Source organism: Leptodactylus fuscus, chromosome 10 (assembly GCF_031893055.1).
Source record: "Leptodactylus fuscus isolate aLepFus1 chromosome 10, aLepFus1.hap2, whole genome shotgun sequence".
Lineage (NCBI taxonomy): Eukaryota > Metazoa > Chordata > Amphibia > Anura > Leptodactylidae > Leptodactylus > Leptodactylus fuscus.
Window position 1 is genome coordinate 19,893,786 of NC_134274.1, and position 15,811 is coordinate 19,909,596.

General features: G+C 40.7%; 1 protein-coding gene across 2 annotated transcripts in view; it reads right to left on the minus strand.

The window, feature by feature from the left end:
- Positions 1-15,811, minus strand: part of CPEB3 (cytoplasmic polyadenylation element binding protein 3) — a 91,807-nt gene that overhangs the window by 24,395 nt on the left and 51,601 nt on the right. Inside the window, exons 5-7 of one of the 2 annotated variants that reach the window (XM_075258755.1) lie at positions 10,926-10,949; positions 6,206-6,373; positions 3,482-3,571 (exon numbers count right to left, since the gene is read on the minus strand). In XM_075258755.1, the coding sequence (XP_075114856.1) occupies positions 3,482-3,571; positions 6,206-6,373; positions 10,926-10,949 (282 nt within the window). The remainder of the gene's footprint in view (positions 1-3,481; positions 3,572-6,205; positions 6,374-10,925; positions 10,950-15,811) is intronic. The other variant, XM_075258756.1, reaches the window with a different exon arrangement.

Genomic DNA, 15,811 nt, shown 5'->3' on the forward strand with positions numbered 1-15,811 from the left:
ATGACAATTGATAAATACCATCCGAAACGGCAAATTTCGTCAGGAATTACCAAATGCCTTATGTGTATTGGGTTCTCCAAGTGGCCTCTGACGACAAATGCCACAAGCATTAGGTACATTTTTTTAATGTAAATTGTGAGCCCCATATAGGGATCATATTGTACATTTTTTTATTTTCCTATCAGTAAGCCTTTGTATGTTCTCCCCGTGTTTATGTGGATTTCCTCCCATTCTACAAACTGCTTGCAGATGTTTTTCATGGCGGGATTCAAACCCAGGACTCCAGCGCTGCAAGGCTACAGTGCTAACCACTGAGCCACAGTGTTGCCACCAGGTATGTAAAATTTTTTGCTCTCGAGAAGATGCCTGTGTTCAGACTGTAACCTACAATCCCACATCTGCAAAAACAAGAGTGGCAGCCAATGAAACTGGCCACAGATACATTTTTTGGTGGTACATTTATCATTTCTTGCTCATTTTTGTTTCACACTGGTCAATTATTTAGAAGCGTATTAACGTATCAAGTCTTCGTGATGGATATCTTCAAGTGATCTTCAGCTATAGACACCACCTTATGTACAGGTAACATTAATATTAGGAGAAGGAGATATACTCCATAGAGTGAATACTTGTGCATATAGTATTCAGGGTGTCTGATGGAAGCTCAATGGGGCACCCCATATGGAAATGGCACCTAGATAGACCAATGTCTAACCCACCAAAAGACGGAGCAGAGTTGGCAGCAGTACTGAAATTCCTATGTAATATTTTTATGAATAATAAATCCAGAATGTAAAAAACAGGAACTATTAATTCTATCTGCCAGAAACTTGTGGAATTCTGTGGGCAAAACATCTTATTTGAATTTAACAAATTATGATGAATGTAAGTAGTCAGAGATTTGGTTACTGCGAACCAAAATATGTTCAACCTATGGCTGGCTACAGCCAGAAGCATTCATCACGTACCGACTGGTGGTTGTCCAACCACTGAGATACTCATCTATAGTCGACCCCCATATGAAGGAGCGTGGATAAGAGGAGATTGTATGGAGGGATTCATTCAAAGTCTGTGTTGTAGTCCTAGAGGTTAGAACCTCCACTATTTGTTATTGTGAGCACAATCAGCTCTAAGTATCACTGTATTGAAGTCCAAATTAATAAAGTTGTCTTTTCGTTTTGTAATAAGCCAGGCTCAGAGAAGCTCACTCCACATACAGTTTGTATGTGTACAGTGTGTTCTGTTTTAATGGTAGCAATACAACAGTATATAATACATGGCATAGACAAAACAGGTTGGATTTGCATAGTTAGCATAACATGATTCGTGGAAGTGTTGAAACAGTAGTCCTGATGCATGTCTATTGGATAAGAAACTGGAGAGAGGTCACACCCCGAGGGCTTGGGGGGGGGGGCATATTAAAGACTCAAAATCTAAAATGGAGTCGGTGACCGCATGGTGGCCACATGGTCTCACAAAATGGCAGCCATCAGCACAGTTCACAAATAAACATATCCAGGTGTTAGAATGGCCAAGTCAAAGTCCAGACCTGAATCCAATAGAGAATCTGTGGAAAGAGCTGAAAACTGCTGTTCACAAACACTCTCCATCCAACCTCACTGAGCTCCAGCTGTTTTGCAAGGAAGAATGGGCAAGAATTTCAGTCTCTCGATGTGCAAAACTGATAGAGACATATCCCAAGCGACTTGCAGCTTTAATCGCAGCAAAAGGGGGCGCTACAAAGTTAACACAAGAGGTCCAAATAATTTCACACTCAATTTTTCAGTTTTTTCTTTGTTAAAAAAAAAAAAGTTTAAAACATCCAATAAATTTCGTTCCACTTCCAATTCACAATAGGGAAGATGGATAGAGCCAAATACAGGACAATTTACAGATGTGGGCATATCTGCATCCTTCATCCCATTGTTATAGAACGTTGGAGGACGAGAAGAACAGACACAATGGGATCTTTTAATCATCTACCCCATTGACTATAATGAAGCCAGTCAGGTGTCCGCTTTTTTTTTCCGGCAAACTGCTAGAGATCTTCGTGGGAAATCGCTGACGATGTGAACCTAGCCTTGGTTGATCTCCAGTTTGGTTAAGGAACGTCCCATGAAACCAATTCAACAGTATACCAACATGCTAACAAAACCCTTGAACGGCTGCTGTTCATTTTCCCACCGATGGTGGACCGCTCAGACACAAACAGGATAGCATATCACTTTGTGATAACCCATCACAAAACTGGTTTTGTTTTGTTGTTTTTTTTTTATAGAAAAGCTGCTTAATTTGTGATACACAGATCTGGACATGTACTGCCTAGAAGACTGGTAAGAAAAAGTTAAATTTGGATCAATAAAAGTGAAGAAGGTCCGTGTATAACATCTGTATACACTATACAATACAATAGACACTAAAATCTGACAACACTGCAGCTGTCTGAAGTCGGCCTGACAATTTTGTATACGGAAACTGAACTCTGTATGTAACTAAAATATCACTATCCAAGTGAGACAAGGTAAGCAACTGAGATTTCTCTCCAGGTCACTACATGTATTACCCAGGCCAAATTCCAGCAACAGGTTAAGTGAACCAGCACGTCTCAGTGTTCAATGGCATTATGTGTATATGACATAAGTAATACTGCTATTGCAGTGATGGAATCTGCCAACTTCTATAATACATGTAACACCTTAGAGAGGAAGGAGGTGACTGAGCCGGGTGACACCTGATAAAGCCTGAAGTTCAACACAAAGGGCTAGATCCCAGTGGGTGTGGGGCCCCATGTTGCAGAAATGCAGTTTTTGGTTGCAGATTTATATTTTTACTTTGGAGCCAAAGCCAGGAATGGCTACACAAGGAATGGGAAATATATAGGACACTCTTCTACTTCTACCTTCTTCTCAAGCCACTCCTAGCTTTGGCTGAAAAAAACCACGGGAAAATCTGCCAGTAAAAAAGCTGCGTTTCTGCAACGTGGGGCCTCAGCCTTAAAGGGATTCTATCATTGGGAAAACTAATTTTTAGCTAAGAATATATTTACATAGGCTATTCCAAACATAGCTTTTGTATGTTAAGCCAGTCAGCCGTTTTTGAATTAGCCCACTCTTATTGATATGCCAATTAGCCAGAAGCGAGCAGCGGAAGTTCAGTGAGCACTGTGTGCCGTGTGTACACAGGGGGGGGGCTGCTGCTAACTCATGAGCCTCCCTGCTCTCACCTCCACCCTGTTTACACTGTAAAACACAGTGCTCACTGAACTTCCGGAGTGCTCGTTGCTGGCTAATTAGCATATCAATAAAAGTGGCTAATTAAAAAACAGCTGAGGGGATTAACATACAAAAGGTATGTGCGGAATACCCTTTCTAAAGGCTATGCAAATATATGCTTAGTTAAAGATGAGTTTTCCCAATGATGGAATCCCTTTAAACTGTTTGTGGCAAGTCTAATACTTAACAATAAGAAGACAAGGCCTTACCTTTGGGTGGAAAGTAAGATTTACTTTCTGCTTTATGAGGCCAATCTACCACCAAAGGACCAAACCTTCGAAAACTTGCAGTGATCTCATCTGCAAAAATAACATAAGACAGTATAATAAACAAGTATATAGAAGTAGATATTTGCCAAAATACCCAGATAAACATTTCAAGTGAAAATAAACCTAGTGATCATTGCATTGTGCCATCCCTCTTTTTCCTACTAGAAATTTCTGAATATATTAAACTACTGAGTGTTACCAGCTGGGGCGTCTCTACACACTCTTAGGCTAAGGTCCCACACAACAGGCCGCAGAGAAAAAGCACTGCGGGAAAAACTGCACCGGAAAAACATTGCAGATTTTTTCCGCAGCACTTTTCACAAAAAGTCCACACAGTTTTCCTCTGCAGACTTTCTGCTTCAATTATACCTATAAGGAAACTACCAGCATTTGTTTCCATAGGTATAATGGACATGCTATGATTTCCAAAAACACATCCGTTTTAGAATTTGCATTTCCGCCACATGTATTTCTCTTCAATGTGTGGATGGAATTCGCTAAAATCCCATTCACTTTGCAGGCACTGTAAAACGCTGCGACCAAATCACACCATTTACACCACATGGTGTTTCGGCCCAACAGTCCAGTCAATGTTAATATTAGGGTGTGTAGAGACAAAACACTTTGACAAGTAGAATGGCAATATCTATCAGTTGATCAATTCTAAAATTTCTTGGTGGAATAAAGATAGATTCACATTAGGGTTACTGGGGTCCGATGTTATCATGGGATAAGAACAACAGACTTTAACAGTAGTAGAGTAATGGACACAAAGGGATCCCCTTCCATTTGAGTCCATTCCCGTCAAGCTATCATTTTTTTTTATTTTTATCTACATGGGATGAACGCAAATGGACACTGAATGGAGGGGGGCTCCATCTGTATCTGTCATTTAATGTCCGTTGCTCTCATCCTGTAACACATTACATTAAATAACAGTAGTGTGAGCCCACCCTGACAGAGGAATGACCATGTTGAGTCATGAGCAGAGAGGTTCCAGAATTCTTATTCCAAGGGGAATGTAAGAATTTACTAAAACAGACACGTCAGGGAATGGAGTACCCCTTTACAAATTATGTGAAACTTATTTAAAAAGGCACATTTAGTTCAGAACAGATGTACTTTGTTATACCTAGTGCAAAACTAGAGAGGATGATCAAGACATACTATATATTTTTCTTGAAATCCCTGAGTCATATCCAGCCCACACCTAAGGCTCTTCACTCAGAATGACATGGCATATGATTAGCCCCGAGGATTCTTAAAGCCCCCACACACTTTGATAACCACAATTAAGTGACTTCATAGATGAGCAGCTGTGGCCCAAGTTTCTGCCAGCATAAGGCTAGGTTCACATCTCGCTTTAGCTTCCATCGGAGGTATACATTACAAGATCTCCAGACATATCCCTCCGACATAAAGCTGCAATATGTCCCACTGTACAGACATAAAAGTGGGATACCACCCCATACTACTCCACAGTAACTGATAGTGGTGATGGCTTATGTTTAGGGTAAAAACCTCTCCTCTAAACCAGACTACAGACAAAATGACAACGGAGAGGAGACACTACGAACTTGAACGAACATAGCTCTGAAGCTGGAGTGTCACCTCACACGCAGCCATTTTACAAAAGACCAGATTACCTCTGCTATATGTGACAGGGAAGCACCAGTAAGCCCTGTCCATTTATGTCACAGGTGCCCCTCAAGGTATCTGTATAGAGAAGGCTGGTGATGTATGGTAACTGTTATACCCGTAGGCTATAATGGCTTCTGCAGGATGAAATAGTACAGGAATCTAATACGCTCTTCCATCCTTTATTCAGCGGTATTGTGATGAAGTATACTGGTCAGACAGAGGCCAAGATGACACTCCTCTGTCTGCCATCCGGGAACTGAAGTCTATAGATATATTTAGTGTGTGTTGAGGCAAAAAGTAGATGTGACCCTAGCGTAAGATATATATTAAAAAGGAGCTGTCCATGGCCTAGTCTCAGAATAGGCCATAAATGCCTGATCAGTAGGGGCAGATACCCAGCTACAAATCAGTTGTATGGAGCTGCTTCTGGCGCCTCTCCAATACACAATACAGGACCGGAAGCACTCTTCCGGCGTAGCGGCCAGACGCTTCACTGCAACTCTGCGCTCATTGATTTCAATGGGGGCTCATTTACAGTGAAGGCGTCTGGCCATTATAGCAAACAGGGTTTTCTGCTTCCAGTCCTGTATTGTGAACAGGATGGGAGCCAGAAGCAGCTCCATACAACTGATTGGTAGGGGGTGGACACCCAGCCCCTGGACCCATCAGGTATTTATAGCCCAAAATTTAAAATAAAAAAATATAAATAAAAAATTAAGCCTAGACAACCCCTTTAATAAAAATAGTTAACCAATAGGCCACATACAGAATTCTGCACTAGAAATGAAATGGGTTTCAGCCCCATCTACACTTCGTGGAAAAAATCTACATGGAAATCAAAGCATACTGCAAATTTAGAAATCACAATGATACCCATGAAGGTAAAAGTCCGTAAGCATAGACTGACGCAGAGTTACTGCTCGCACTAATTGAGAATTATGGGACACTGGTAAAACATTTCGGAGTGGCTTAGGTGCTACTATTGTATGGTCTACGCATAATAAGATTTAACAGTGTAAATACCTTCATCGATATCTGGAGGTAATCCGCCGACAAACACCTTACGAGAGTAGCGCTCAACCCGTTCGCCGTTCTGACAGTGTGTGGGAGAACTCAAACCAGATGACAAGGACTGGTCAGTGTGACTATCACTTAGGAATCCATCTTCAAAGGGAAAAAGCGAAGACCGACCTAGAAAGAGGGAGAAATTGTCATGACCGGTCTTACATTTAAATGTTATGACTCATTTAAAAAAATTTAAATAAATATATATGCAAAACGTTCCAACCAAATTTCTGCGAAACACTGAAATTAATTACGTTGTAGACAGAGATTATTCAGATGACAGACGTAGTTTGTGTCCCATAATACCTGTCGCTGCAAATTTTCCACCGACGCATCTGCAACTATTAACAGTCTAAACGTCAAGTTTTACATCTAACAATTCTAGGAAGAGAAGCGGTGCCACACAGATATCACTTATCTATTTTATAACAAGTAGTTCCTCTGTGTCAACCACAGATTGACTTGTAGACCTGTTTAAGAGGTTCTTCAGCAGCTGCAACGTGGACAGAGACCAATTCATCTGTATATGGGGTCAGCATTACATGAACAGATATGGACCAGATCTTGGCAGTCTTACCCAGAACTTTGGGCAAGGACCTGGACTCCCAGTATTATAGTCATATATGATGCCAGGAGCCCCCCGATTCCCAGCAGCTCTATCATCCCATGCTGTTATGGGACAGTAGAGACGCAGGCAATCAGGGGCTCCTTGCTTCGCAGATGACTATAATGATGGGTGTCCAGGTCTGGCTCAGGGTTCGGTCTGGAAAAATACTACCAATAACAGATCTGTTTCTCCAGGAACAAATCAGCTTGTGTGAAGCTGGCCTTAAAGGGGTTTTTCCTACTAAATCTCAATCCACAGGAAAATAATACCTGTATAAACATCCCATTCATTCACTGCGGATTAGTTATTTGTAGAGACTGCAGCATTCCTACAAGTGCTGCGACCTCTTCATTGCCTACATCGGGCGTCAGAACTGTCTGAACTCAGAACACCATACCTTTCATAGTGGCTGTTGAGGGTATTGCCATCCAAGTGACAAGAAAAGGGAAACGGTGGACAAATGAATAAACATGGATTACAAACAGTTCACCAATGGGGAGCCAAAGTGTGTCAAGGATGTTTTACAATCCATCACATGAAGGTTCCTGACACTACAGGGTCTAATTAACATATCAGGCAGCAAAAGTAACTGCACTGATTTCTCAGGAATGGTGGGGGTTAGAGATAAAATCCATCTGTGCCAGAATTCGTGGAGTGGCATCTAATAGATGAGGGGAACTAAATTTGGTTTAAGAGCTTTACATACAGGCTAAATTCATGGAATGCAGAGTAAATCTGGCCATACACGAATATAATGTTGGTTTAACACCCTGATCTGGGCAGGACAAGCCGACCATTTAATATGGGGGCAAATCAGCTTTCCTCTGACAGCAGATGCTGGGGAAAGAAGGAATAGCATGTTGAATTTCAACATGCCGATACTTTTACTCCCGGGACGGTAAGCCGCTAACAGAGGTATCTGGCATCGGCTTATTCCCCTGTGATTAGCCTTGAAGGGGTTGTCTAATGACAAAAGTCTCCTGTGCAGTATCTTGTACCCTTGCAAACAACTGATCTTACTGTGGGAAGCTGGTGATAATTTTTAATTTTACAATGCTACAAAGCATTGGCTATGAACAGTGGCAACACTAGTAGCAACCAACATCCACCTCCCAACGTGGCATAGGGGACAGTGGACTCCCTATTTTGTAAAAGATTAAGCCCAATAGGTAGGACATGCATAAACCATACACTTAGGGTGCACCCTGTGACTATGCCATGTCTAATATGTAAAATACGGTTTTAAAGTTCTTAACATGAAACTCATACAAATTCTCTAAGGATCCCTCCACTAGGTCTTGCATTTACTTACAAATACCTTCTCTTGACTGGGCATAGTGTTCATTGCAGAAAGTGCAACAGAGAAGGTTTCAACAACAGAAAGCTGCCTCCATGCCACATACAAAGTGGCTTAGATAACGCATTATGGCCCACGTTCATCTTTTTAGCTAAAGCCAAGCTTTTTTTGACATATATTGTGACAAGTCCATAACTTCATGTGCCATTTTTTTATGAAAAAAAACAAGATTCTGCTCAGATGCTTACCAGGTCCCTACTTTCTGGTCCCATCTTGACATACAGCCAATCACTTCCCATAGGGGTGACTGACTAACTTTCGCTTTTGCCATGTGCTGGGATGTGACCAGGAAGTAGAGACCTGGTAAAACGCCGGGATGGGCATGGCAGAAGATCAGGGAGAAGAGTCTGTTTTACATTTTTCCCCACCCAACAAACCTTTTAAGTTCGGCCCAGTTTCCTTTAATTTCTATCATTTTTCATAGCATTTGTATAAAACATGTGCTGCCAATACATGCGTCATATAAAATCACCCATATAGTAAACAATCTGCATCTATCTGCGGCACAATATTCTGCGAGACTCTGAAGTGTCTATAGGACCATTTTACATTACTTTTAATTACTACTTGCAGAGAATATTCCCTGTAATAAAATGTCCTGGATTATTTATAGACGTGTTCTGAGAATCCTCAAGTAGATAATTCTCCAGGAACAAAAAGCTGGACATACAACAAGCTCTAATCTGTGTCCACAGGATGGGTCATCAATATGTGATCCCATCCTGCACTCGCTACTACCTCTCCAAGCAAACACAGTCATCTTTACTACACGCTGTTCAGTTCCCATTTCCCCACACTTCCATGTAAACGCAACTTCATCTGCTGCTGCTGGGTCTGCCTATATGATTGCGCTTCCTTCTTGGGTCCTTGTTAAAAAGGCCAGCTTGTGCACCCAAATCTTTCCCCAGCCAATCTCTTCTAGTCTGTATATATCTGCTTCACCTTGCTTACCTAATTCTTGCTATAAGGGTTTGGGTTCCTGGTCGTCGTCCTGAGCACTTGACCATGGCTCGTGTATCTGACTACATCCAGGTCTGCTGTGATATTTACATCTCTGCTATCTATTCTGACCTTGGGTGATTATTCTGATCCCACAAGTGTGCTGCTCCGATCTTTGCCCTGTACCCAGCCTACCCTTTTGCCCGTCCTCTGGTACTCTGCATTGGCATTTATTGGCTTACCTGGCCAGTTAAGCTAGCTACCACTCCCTGGAGGGAAGACCAGATTCCTGTACAGGGGTTAGATCACCCCCACAGGAGTAACCCAAACTAAAATAGGTGATGTAGTGGGTCAACCCGCTATTGTTCAGTGATGACCTGTGGTTGTCTCCTTCGAAAAAAGTGCTAAACTTTATACATTAGACCCTTGTCTGAAAGATACCTAACAAAATCAGAACTGGAACCTTTAAGAATATTCAACATTCCACATAAACCTAAAACTCCAATAAACATAATAACCATAGGGAAAAAAAACAACATAAAAACGACACAAACACGTAAAACTACAAAAATAGATTTCCCAAAAAAATTCTGTACAATGATTGAAGTTTTTTTTTGTATTGGTGGTTATTATAATTTTAACAAGTAAGAGCGATTCTTAGTATAACTGAAACATATACAATTTCCCACTGTGATCTCTATATCTATTCCTCATGATTTGCAAGAGTTGTGCCTTCACCATTTAAGGCCAGTGGACAACAATATGTGATGTGATGGCCCCACAGGTGAATGATTTGCTACAGTATTAGTGTATCCGTATGTAGCAAACCAACTACCTGTGTGTCCATCCCAAGTCCAGAATTTTATCCACTAGAGGTCAGGCTAGCCATAAATGTCAGACAATGACTGGTGAAACTGCGGACAATCGATCAATGGTGGGATTATTCATCCAGATAATCCCTCAATCGTCATCTACAAGAACTAAAACGGATCAGGGAGCCAGATTAGGAAATATGTAAAATATATATATATATATATATATATATATATATATATATATATATATATATATATATATATTAATTTATATAGCACCATTAATTCCATGGTGCTTTACATTTGGGGGTTACATACAATACACAAATTATACAGGTAGATATAATTATACAGGTAGATATAATTATACAGGTAGATATAAAGGGCCCTGCCCATGAGGGCTTACAATCTATGATATATATATATATATATATATATATATATATATATATATATCATATATACACACACACACGTATTGTGTTTTTTAAATGTTCATTTGTTTTGGTTTGGGGGGGAGGGGGTTCTTAATAAAAAAAAGAATAGACACACAGACACACACACACACACACACACACACAAAACCCACTGTCAGCTACAAATTGCCAAAGTGTGAATGGCCTACTTAAACCATTCTTTTTATTGATGGAAAGCAGAGATCTTGAAAATATTCAGGAACAGATAGAGAGCAAATAATCCACAGCCAAAAGGTTCAAATCAATATAGAAATATTCAACAAAAGGTCCAAAATTATTCTTATAAGATTCAAAAAGAAAATTTTAATTAAAAAAAAGTAATCAAATAAACCAAGAAATTATAAAACTGCATTTGTAGCATCATAAAAAACAAACAAATTAGGAATGAAAGGAAATCACAAATATGCAAAAGCTTATTAGATTGTGCTGATTTTCCTGAGATTTTGCCAAGCGAAACACCCAAAACAAGTGTCAGTGTATTTACCTCGTCTCCGGCCATAGCTCCTGGCTGCATGGAAACAGAGGAAAAGTTGGGAAGATTAACACATATAATACACATATGGGTATCCTTGTCCTGAGTAATATAGGGCTGGGGTATTACAGGCTTATACATGGACCAGATGATGCTGCATTGTGTGACCTGCTTAGAGCTAGAGAATATTTTCTTGCACAGTTAAGAACAGTACATTTACCACTTCCTTATTTATTAAGGTTGGCGCACCTACAAAGAAAACAAGCCTGTGCATGGTCTGACCACAAAACCATCCTGGTACAGGTCCTAATAGGGTTACCCCCATGGTAGGTATGTCTTTTGCTAAAGAGATTATGTTTTTCAGATTAGGGAAAACATTTCTAATATACACTCTGTCCCAATTCTCTAATAGAATATAAACTCTGTCTAATATATATACATACTCTGTCCCAATTCTGAACTGTTGCTAGGCCAGGTCGGGACGTGGTAAACATGTAAAACAGAGTGGAGCAGTATGAGCTCAATAAGGTACCAACTAAAAAGTTGCACCTGATCCCAAATGTTCCCACCAGGACACCAAGTTTAAAAAGGGTTTGTCCCGTTATGGATAATTATCCCCATTCCACAAGACAAGGAATAAGTGTCCGATCACTGGGGGCCCGATCACTGGGTCATCAGAAGGATGGGGACTGAAAGTTCCTCTCTAAGGCCACCATGTGAATAGAATGCCAGTGAGCTCCAATCACTCCCATGTAGCTGTCAGCACCGTTAAGTGCACTGACACTCACAAGGCGGATGTCTTAGGCCGGGGCCCCACGGGACGTAAACGCCGCAATTTGCCCGCAGCGGAGACACTGCGGGAAAAACAGCGGCGTTTTACAGTGCAAGCAAAGGGGATGCAATTCATGCGAATCCCATGCCCTCTTTGCAGAAGAAATCGCAGCACGGACACGCTGCAATTTGCAAAGCCGTTGCGGCTTTGCAAATCGCAGCATGTCAATTATATCTACGGAAACTAGGCGGCTTTCCCGTAGATATAACGTTAAGAGAAAGTCCGCAGAGGAAAACTCTCTGAACTTTCCCTTAAAAGTGCTGCAGAAAGAACTGCAATGCAATCAAGCAGCGGTTCTTTCCGCAGCGCTTTAGCGCTGCGATTACGGCCCGTGGGGCCTTAGCCTTAGGGGGATTTTTGGTCCCTAGTTCTCATGACTGAGGGACCCAGCGAACAGGCCCCCAACCATTCTGGCACATTTCCCTGTCCTGATGATGGTTTTTCTGCAAATCCATCTGATTTCAATCATAAGACTTGGCATGGGGAACAGTAGTTAGGGGATCCTTGTAAGTAGCCCAAATGTAAATGTACAGTGAGTGTACTAAAAGTCAGTTTCCATTATTAGGCTAGGTTCACATCTGAACGGAAGTTTCTGCATTCGAGACCAGACTCGGAAACTGACGAAAAATGTAGAAGAGTAAAGTCCTGCACGGGGTCAATGATGTCTGCGAGTAAACGCGGTTTTAGCGGTCTAGTGAAAGCGTGAACCTAGTCTTAGAAGGGATGCCATATTTCAAGGCTAAGCAATAACTTCCTCCAAGAACAGGATGTGCAGTGCTAGCTCTAGGTTCATGCCAGCATCAGACTAGCTGTTGTTCTGGACAGTCAGAGAAATAGGGGGACTAAAAATAGTGGCTACACTCGGTTTCCAGAGGATCCCATTGACTGTAATGGAGGCCATCAGGTGGTTGTAGTTTTAAAACTGAAACTGGCGTACAACTTTTTTCCTTGCCGACTTCAGTCGGACATCGCCTGTTGGACAGCCCATCACAGATGTGAACGAAGCCCAAGTTTTTCTTAAAAGTGAGCAGTACGTAAGTCAAACAGCAGACGCACAGTCAGACTCACTGCAGCTGGGCAATGGGTGGACGGGTGCACTACTCTGCAAAGAACAACCCAAAGGGGCAGAAGCGCCAAACATCATAGTGGTGTACTGCTGGCTATAGAACGGCCTCATACAAGTGTAGGTGTGCCAAAGACTCATGACCGCCATAGTTGGGGTTTTCAATCATATGGCCTGCTACAAATTGCTTATAGGTACAGTAATCTTGGCTGTTCTGTTTAAAGCACACATAAAATGTGTCTTTTACGCAATCCATGTTCTAAGAAGGTACATTGGCAGAAAAACCTTAAAAGCCTTCTATTACCTGCGGCATTTACAGAACACGCGGACATCTCCACAATTAGAACAAAAGTCCAGGAAAAAAAAAAATTGTAAAGAATTCCTTTTGAGCAGGTTTATAAAAAGACAACTTGTCAAAGGCACTTTATATAAAGATAAAATGAGAACAAAATGGAGCCGTCCTATGGGCTTGAAGTTTAAAAAAAAATAAAAAAAAATTCTTAGCTAGGGCTTATCACAATAAAGCAGCCGACAGCGAAAATGGTGAAAATACAGAATGCTGAATTATTACGATAACACTTCAAAGGCCCGACGAATACACTTACAACTAGAAAAGAAGAAAACGTTTCTCTGCCCTCAAATTATATGCTTTGTGACAAGGCTTTAAAAGAAAACGACGGAATAAAAATATCACTCAGACAATTGTTATTTATTAGCTATACCAGAAAAAAATCTCAATTACATACAAAAAAAAAAAAAAAGAGAAGTGCCCTAAATTTTAGATACTTTATGGTAAACCTGTGGCCCAGCATGAAATTGGATTTATGTGGCATAAAGTATGGGCCCATGGCACACCAGGGACATTGAGATCCTTTGAACCAGATAGATAACGTCCCAAGACATTTATTAAAAGGAGCCTTAAAAAGATTTTCCTATGAACATAACCATATTTAAATTAGTAGGCAATTTTTGCAAATTTATTAAATTTTGCTTACTTATATAGCGCCATTATATTTCCCAGTGACCCAAATAATTTTGCAGAGTTTTAATAGATTTTCTCTAACCATCTTACTGGCGACATTTTCAGTCTTGATCAGTGGCCAATGGATAGGACCACAAATGCAGGAACTTTCTGACAAGTTGACAAGTTCCATTCCATAGAAATCCAGCCATGATGTTCTTATTTTGGACAGGTTATCAGGAAGAGGCACTAAATGTATGAGAAGGAAACCCAACCACAGTAAGGGCATCATGGATGGGTTTCTGACAAGTCCCAAACCATAGAAAGTTCCTGCATTCATTGTAAAAGACAAAAGAGAAACAAGAGAGGGGTAACAAAAAAAACACAACAACTGTCATCATGTAGATGATTAGAGGAAATCTTTATAAAAAAAAAAAAAAAAAAATTGTAGAATTTTAATTATTGAGATTTGCAAAAACTGTCCAAAAATTAAAATATGGTTATATTCCTGGGAAAACCTATTTAAAAACAAGGTTAAAAAACGCCTGGCTTGTGTACCCCAGTAGTTGAGAATCAGCAGGGGGTTGTAGAGGGCGACATAGTCAGTCTACTCCTCACAGATACATACTCCCTCTGTTTAAAAGGTGTAGACTTAGACCAAGCAAGGGTTACTATTCATGGATAGGGAGGGAGAAAACTGTTATGGTAGACGGTTAGATACTTAGTCTCCCCTAAAGGACGAGGACAGAGATCTACACTCCATCCAATGGCTGATAAAGACACGTACCTAACTAGGTACCAATTTGGGTAGGGAAAGGGCAGGAAAATAGAATTCTAGCAGGATCTCACCTGTTTGTAACACATAGCTGAAAACGTTTCTCTCTGGGGGGATTACACTATAGGAAGCATACAGGAACGCTGTGTATTGGATCTGGTTAGGTACTTGTCTTTATCACCCATTGGATGGAGTGTAGATATCCCAGTCCTCATCCTTTGGTGGTTCAAATACTCCAGGTCCTCTATATCCTCAGCTTAATCTCCTGTTAGGCTTCCTTCTCCCCCCCCCCCCGTTTGTCACCAAATTCTTGCCAGTTCTGCCGGCACTTCATAGGCAGTGTTTTTTAATGTTTATTCATGAGCTGGTTTAGGGGAGACTAAGTATCTAACCGTCTACCATAACAGTTTTCTGCCTCCTTATCCATGAATAGTAACCCCGGCGCTTTTTAAAATTGTTTTTCACTATTAAGCACAAGGGTTACGCACCCATAATAAATTTGAGACGTTTTAAACAGTTCACAATTTATTTTTTGATATCTACTAATTTGTAAATCAAACCATATAGATTGCATCTATTTCTGGTTATTTTTGAGTATATTGGAAAACCTATTTAAGCCATGTTTCAATATAATAAAACTTTAAAAGAGGAGGAAAAATCATGGTTCAGAATTGGGTGGGCATTTCCATTAGTTCCAAGGGGAGGAAAAGTCTCTCAGTTATCGGAAACAGTGATTGGCCAACATAAACAGAACTTTACTTTTTGGGCAGGTTTATAGGGTTGTCGTTGACATCGGATGTCAATGAACACTAAAATCATCTAACACCTGGCACCTGGATCTGTCTGGCTGCGACCTAAAAAGATTAAAGTACTTTGTCCCACTGCGATTTTTAACATGCCTAAGAAAATAATGAGCTTTTCAGAATCTTCATCGAGCACCAGAAATCTCGAAAAGTTAAGCAAGTAGAGTTCACAAAGTCAAGTATAGTAATGTGATAAGTGTTTACTGCTCACTCTTAGTGCACGGGGAAAACTTTACTTCTTTCTAAAGTAAAGCACAGAAATTACAACATCACCCAAAGCACTAGAATCCAGTCTTCTCCTTATTTGTGGTCAAAACATGGTTAACTCTACGCAGTCTGGAGACAATGTGCTCAAGAAAGGTTAAGGTGACCAAACCCATAGTGATATATTCCCCATGAGAAGAGCTCAGATCACACAAAACTTTAACATGTTGGGAAATCTCTAATGTTCTACACTCTGTTCC